Source organism: Arctopsyche grandis, chromosome 9 (genome assembly GCF_051622035.1).
Source record: "Arctopsyche grandis isolate Sample6627 chromosome 9, ASM5162203v2, whole genome shotgun sequence".
NCBI classification, from domain to species: domain Eukaryota; kingdom Metazoa; phylum Arthropoda; class Insecta; order Trichoptera; family Hydropsychidae; genus Arctopsyche; species Arctopsyche grandis.
In genome coordinates, this window is record NC_135363.1 from 26,375,704 (window position 1) to 26,381,866 (window position 6,163).

The 6,163-nt window shown below is 32.3% G+C and overlaps 1 protein-coding gene across 2 annotated transcripts; it reads left to right on the forward strand.

Moving 5' to 3' along the window:
• Window positions 1–239: 239 nt before the first annotated feature.
• Window positions 240–3,786, forward strand: LOC143916862 (uncharacterized). 2 transcript variants are annotated; one of them, XM_077438120.1, is made up of 3 exons: window positions 240–340; window positions 3,342–3,512; window positions 3,601–3,786. In XM_077438120.1, exons 1-3 carry the CDS (start codon window positions 269–271, stop codon window positions 3,616–3,618), a joined length of 261 nt encoding a protein of 86 aa, XP_077294246.1. In that variant the 5' UTR covers window positions 240–268; the 3' UTR covers window positions 3,619–3,786. The 2 variants fall into 2 exon arrangements, with proteins under 2 accessions (XP_077294246.1, XP_077294247.1); XM_077438121.1 differs by lacking the exon at window positions 240–340 and adding an exon at window positions 2,947–3,013.
• Window positions 3,787–6,163: the final 2,377 nt, after the last annotated feature.

Sequence of the window (6,163 nt, forward strand, 5' to 3'; positions counted from 1 at the left end):
TGCTTCCAATGTCTTCTGTAAATTAGTGTAATGTTTTGCTATGGCCAAAGGAAATTTCACGCTTATCTTTATTTGAAAAACAATTAATGTTGTTACAAATGTTTATATCCGCATGTCACACTTAGACCAGTGATCATGTGACATCCAGTCGAATGACATAAATTTTAGGTTTGCGTGAACATATTGTCGTGTCTCGGGTGCCATTCAAGTGAACGGCCAACGACGAGTGTACGTATTTGCTATAGCGCGAGCTGACATATTGACAAGAATGGGATTGTGCAGTTCTTGCTTGAAAGGCTCGTCGTCCACCCTTTCACCTGCCGCCCTCGTCGAAGACTCGGTGAGAAGTGCTCTGCCCTATCATATGTATTTTTGCCCTTCGCCCCACAACGTATACTACGTCAGCTGCTTAGCATTGTTTTCGTCGAGGCTTTCACCTCTTTGACCTCACCCGCCAACTCATGAACCAGACGCGCATCGCTCAATTGCGCAATATCACAGTGTTGCCATTATCAATAAAAATATTTTATTTATTTTCGGTTCGATGATTACTGGTCACAAATTACTCGTCACAAAGTCACTAAAATCTCTATAACGGAACATCTGGCAGCCGAAAAGTCCATCATACTAACGATAACTATCATAGTAACGAGAACTTGAGTGCCAAATATTGTGTATTCGCGATTTTCATGGCAAAAATCGTCTTTGTGACCACCTCAATGTGACGAATAGTCCAATTACCTTATTTTCAGTATAAACAAATAAAGTCTTCACAAGGCTTTTATCTGTAAACGGATTATTGCGCAAATTTGATTTAGCGCGCACGACAATCGTTGCTACAAAAATCGCGAATAAGGAATATCTAGCACTAGAGTTCTCGTTAGTGCAATATTTCGCGTGATTGATGTAGTTTTTGGGTGCCAGATGTTTATCACTCATTATTTTACAACCTTTGTGAAATATCATATTTTACTCTCTAATATTGAAACTTAAATATGCTTTTCAAAAACTTAACGAGGAATTTTTTTTGTGGAAAAGAAATACTTTGAGAATCCCCCTACTGAATACCACTTATCTTTCAATTGTATTTGTTCGTTTAATTATTTACTTTTGTAGTTTTTTGAGTGTGTAAAATAACAATCAACAATCAATTTTTCGATGATGAAACTTAGACACTACCTCGAATCGAAACCAAACTGCCAATATTACGAACATCTGTTAACAGAACTCGAATCACAAGCTGATTGTCTGTCAAATATTTCACGGTAATTGGATTATTACGTACATTGTGATCGCCCAAAAGACAAATTTTGCCATGAAAATCGCGAATACGGAATATTTGGCGCTCGAGTTCTCGTTAGTATGATAGTTATCGTCAGTATGATGGACTTTTCAGCTGCCAGATGTTCCGTTATAGAGATTTTAGTAACTTTTGGGCGAGGACTTTGTGGGCAATAATCACCGAACCATATTTCACATATGCTGAGAATTGTGAGTGTTTTATTACTACGACGTCTTTACATTTGCAGGTAAACGGTTAACGGATTATTCCGCAAAAATCTCGATCACCGAACATCTGGCACTCGGGTTCTCGTTAGTACAATATTTCGTATGGTTAGCTTTCGATTTATGGAGTTTTTGGGACTGACTCAACAGTGGCGCAGTTTCGATAAGTCCTAATTTTCAAAGGCGCTCAAAACGAACTTACGCTTTAGAATTCCACAAAAAAAGCTCAGTACCCTCGGATAACATACAAATGGGTCTACCTTACGGGCCCGAATGTGAAACGCCCGAAAACGCAAATATTGGAAGGCAAAGATCGAAAATCGAAAGATCTTAAAGTCGAAGGATCAAAAAAAAAAGGGTGCATGGTAAACGGTACATACTCACTTAATTTGCGCGAGCAGGATACAACAGGAACAAGAGGAACAGGCTTTTCCTTAAGTATTCTGCGCGCGCACATTAATACGGTAGGAAAAGCCTGTTCCTCTTGTTCCTGTTGTATCCTGCTCGCGCAAATTAAGTGAGTATGTACCGTTTACCATGCACCCTTTTTTTTCTTTCGACTTAAGATCTTTTGATTTTCGATCTTTACCTTCCGATATTTGTGTTTTCTGTAATTTAACATTCTGGCTCGTCACGTAGACCCGTCTCAATTGTATGATGAATGATTATTTGACAATTAAGCCAAAACTATGAGATATATTATGTATTTTATTGTTTAAAATAATACTTTATGTGTTATTAGAATCATTTTAACAGAATTTTAATTATGATCTACATAGATTCTAGAAGATTTATTCTACTTGAAGTTTGATTTCATCGACTTGTCGTTAGCATATATGCTTTCGATGTGGTCACGGGTTCGAGTCCCGCTGGTTGCTGCTGGCTCGACCTTGGTTTGTGACTATAGGTCGAACATTTCCTATTTTCGATCTTTGCATTCCGATATTTGCGTTTTCGGGCGTTTCACATTCGGGCCCGTCACGGAGACCGCATACAAATACCCCTTGACGCTTTTTTGTAGAATTCTTTTCAGTTAGTTCTCCTTGAGCATCTTTGAATGTTTGGATATCTCGAGAGTGCAAATATCTCGAGTGCATTTTTCCGGTCACCAAATATGTGTCTGTGTAAAGGTCTCGACAATTGATGTTTTGGGTTTGAATATATAGTCTCCAGATAAATTTTGTATTGTGATTAATAATTTTCATGCAATAAGCGAGATCAATGGTAAGAAATTGGAATGGAATGGAATTTTTTAAAGTGTTTAAACCCTAGAAGCTTACAGGCGCTCTCTTATATGTAGGGAAAGAGTATGTGCGTGAAGCTCTCAATTTTCCTATGGGGCAATACTCAAGTCGATTTATTGATTTTAAATATCCGAGCACTGGGAGTTGACCGGGATAGCTGTTTTCGCAGATTAATCTCCAGCTGTCGCCAGCGAGAGAAGCTATTACGAAGCTCTAGCTTTGCCAGGGAGCCGATCACAATGATCACCATGATATTTCTGAAGGTTTGAACTCTTGAGATTACTTGTGGCTGATTTGCTCACGTGTTTATGTATTCATTTTGGCTATTTATAGTCACGCGAACTATCCACTCGTTGATGAATATTTCAACAGAACATTATTTATGAACGGAATACAAAAACAGACATCCAAATATATGTATCATTTATACTTTTTCGTGTCCATATGCTAATTAAAAGTACCACATTATTATCTAAGCTCTTGCTTGTAATGATGCAAATGTTCATTTAAGTTTTGTAAATGCTGTTTGATTTCAGTATGTGAAATTGAAGGATTTTTCAGGTTTTTATTTGTTTTGTGTTTGAATTTCAGGAGTCTCGACGCAGACGACAAATGGAAGCTGCTGAAAAGCGACGTCAAGAAAATGAAAATCGTGGAATTAGAGATGTGGAAAGGCTGCGTCGTCAGCAGCAGCGCCAGCTTGACATTGAACGCAGGCAGGAGGAGGCAATCAGGGATAACAATCAGTCCACTAATCTTAAGGTTGATTGAATTTATAAGCCAATTCATATGTATATTATTATTTTATTCCATTGATTTAAAATTAATGTATTTGTTTTTATTGTTTCAGTGGCAAACAAATGCTTGAACACATTAAACCGCCTAAATGTCCGCTCATTCCAATACCTAAATTGACTTCTGCACTTTTGAGAATGCTCATCTTCAATATAACGTATTGAAAGAATAAAAAAATTCAATGAATATACCAAAGTATTAAAATAATCCATTTGTCGGTTAAACATTTATGTAGCCTAATAATAAATACAGATGTTTAAATATTATACCTATGTATGTATATATATATATATGCTCGATGTTACTCATTCAAAAGTATTCTATGTCAATATTAAATTATCTATCTGCATGAATAGTAATTGTTACAATATTGTATATGTTCTATCAGATATTTATGTAGTGTTTTACGAATTCAATGTATATTTATCTATACGTGTATTATAGAATTTTTAAAAATGTTCTTGCAGTCGACTTCAATTGCACTATATAATCTTATGACATGTAGTAGTGATGAACAGGGTTTTTTACTAAGTTTTTATTTTATGTTTATAATTTATTTAACAAAGTGAACTGAGGTTTGCCTTGTTGAAATATTGCATTAAATTTGAAAAGCAGTTTTTGTTGTTACATAAGTACACTCCATTGTTGTATTTCAAATAAATGTAGTAGCTGCCGATGATCTTCCAAAGGTTTCATTATTTTTATTTATTTATTATTATGGAATGGAGTGATTGAAATATGTGTGCATCATTGTTTTGTATTCTATGAATATAAATGAAACAGACATTTATACTGTTTCTTTGATATTATACGATTGATATATTATGCTAATTTTTTTTAATAATTATTTACGATCTGATCATCAATTTGAATACTGTATTTTCCTTTGCGATAAATACAAGACTAGTCTTTTAATGTCGTAAATTTAAATATAATATATATATATATATATATATATATATATATATATATATATATATATATATATATATATATATATATATATATATATATATATATATATATATTATATATTGTTCTCAATTACTTATAGTTTTATGTCATACGAATTAGTATTTGTAATGTATCCCTAGTCACGTTTTGATTTGTTATTTACAAACAATGGGTAATCTTAATTATTTTATAAAGAAACATTTTTTTTGTCTTTCTCATTATTTCATATCTTAAATTTTTTTATTATTATAATTTTAAGTTCTACCTAGATATTGTACTGAAAATTATATATAATCGTCATTTTATTAAATGTCAATACTGAATCTTGCGTAAAATCAAAATTAAATATTGCGTATTTTCGCATGAATTAAAACTAATATGAATGTATTTTTTTTATAAGAAAATTTTCACACAGAAAATTTATTTTCACTTCTAAATTTTACAATAAATGTATCTATGAATGTTAAATCTAATGAAAAAAAATTATAAATATATATATAATATTATACTCTCAATGTGTGTAAACCCCTTGTCTGGACCATTATTTATAGTAGATATTGTAAAATCCTTATAGTATCAAATGTATTTTTTCTGAAGTTCACAAATATATATATGTGAAGGACTGCAAATTAACCGTAATGTATTTAAGAAGATGTTTACCTTCTATAGTAGTCGACTATTTTTGTCAAAAAAATTACATTTTAAAATGATATATATTTGTGTATTACAGTGTATTAATTAAAAATTTTATATGTGGTATTTTAAATTCCTTTTGGGATCATAATATTTCACTATATATATATATATATATATGTATAATTAATACAACATTTAATGTATGTTCATTAGTTATTGGTTATATTATGTATGCCTATATGTAATGTACATCAAAAGTTATTGTATTATCAAATTTAATAAATGTTGTATCAATAATGTCCATTTTATTTATAATCTACTACGGGGGACTTTAACGATTTATTTTCTTAGCTATAATAAACGGACTAAGCTCATACGTGTGGAATTTTAAATAGCATATTATATATATTAAGTATTTAAAAGCAACAAATTTGGAATTTTCGTAATGCTTCAATATTGATAATGAACAACCAATGTAAACAGGATAAACTTCTCAAAAGCTTACATGCATTATTTTATCAACTGATATTCTTGATTAAAAACTTAGATATGACGATGCTTCGAATTCTCACGATGGAAGTAATCCCGTTTAATAACAAAATTCCATTTGAATTTAGGATACAAATGTACATCACAATATTTTGAACGTCAAAATATATTGAAAAAAATCACTGATAATGTGTGAATAACTTTATTTTTCAGTAGTTTCGAATTTATTTGAGCAGACGGACCAATAAGATTCTTACATGAAACTAACAATATATAAAATCATTCATCATTATTAATAAAACGCTTCCAGTGAGAATTAACTCGAATTATCTGGGCTGGTTCAGTGATTATTCCGCACAAAGCTATCTCGCACACGTCACTAAAATCTCGATCACGCAACATTTGGCACCTGAAAATACCATCTATCGAGAGCAACCCACACGAACTATCCTACTAACGAGAACTCGAGTACCAGATATTCCGTATTCGCGATTTTCGTGGCAACGATTGTCATGTGCGCGATCGCAATGTGCAAAATA

Coding starts and splice junctions, on each gene's coding strand:
- LOC143916862 (XM_077438120.1), top strand. CDS start 269: ATGGGATTGTGCAGTTCTTGCTTGAAAGGCTCGTCGTCCACCCTTTCA. Junction 341..3,341: donor CCGCCCTCGTCGAAGACTCG/GTGAGAAGTGCT, acceptor TTTGAATTTCAG/GAGTCTCGACGCAGACGACA.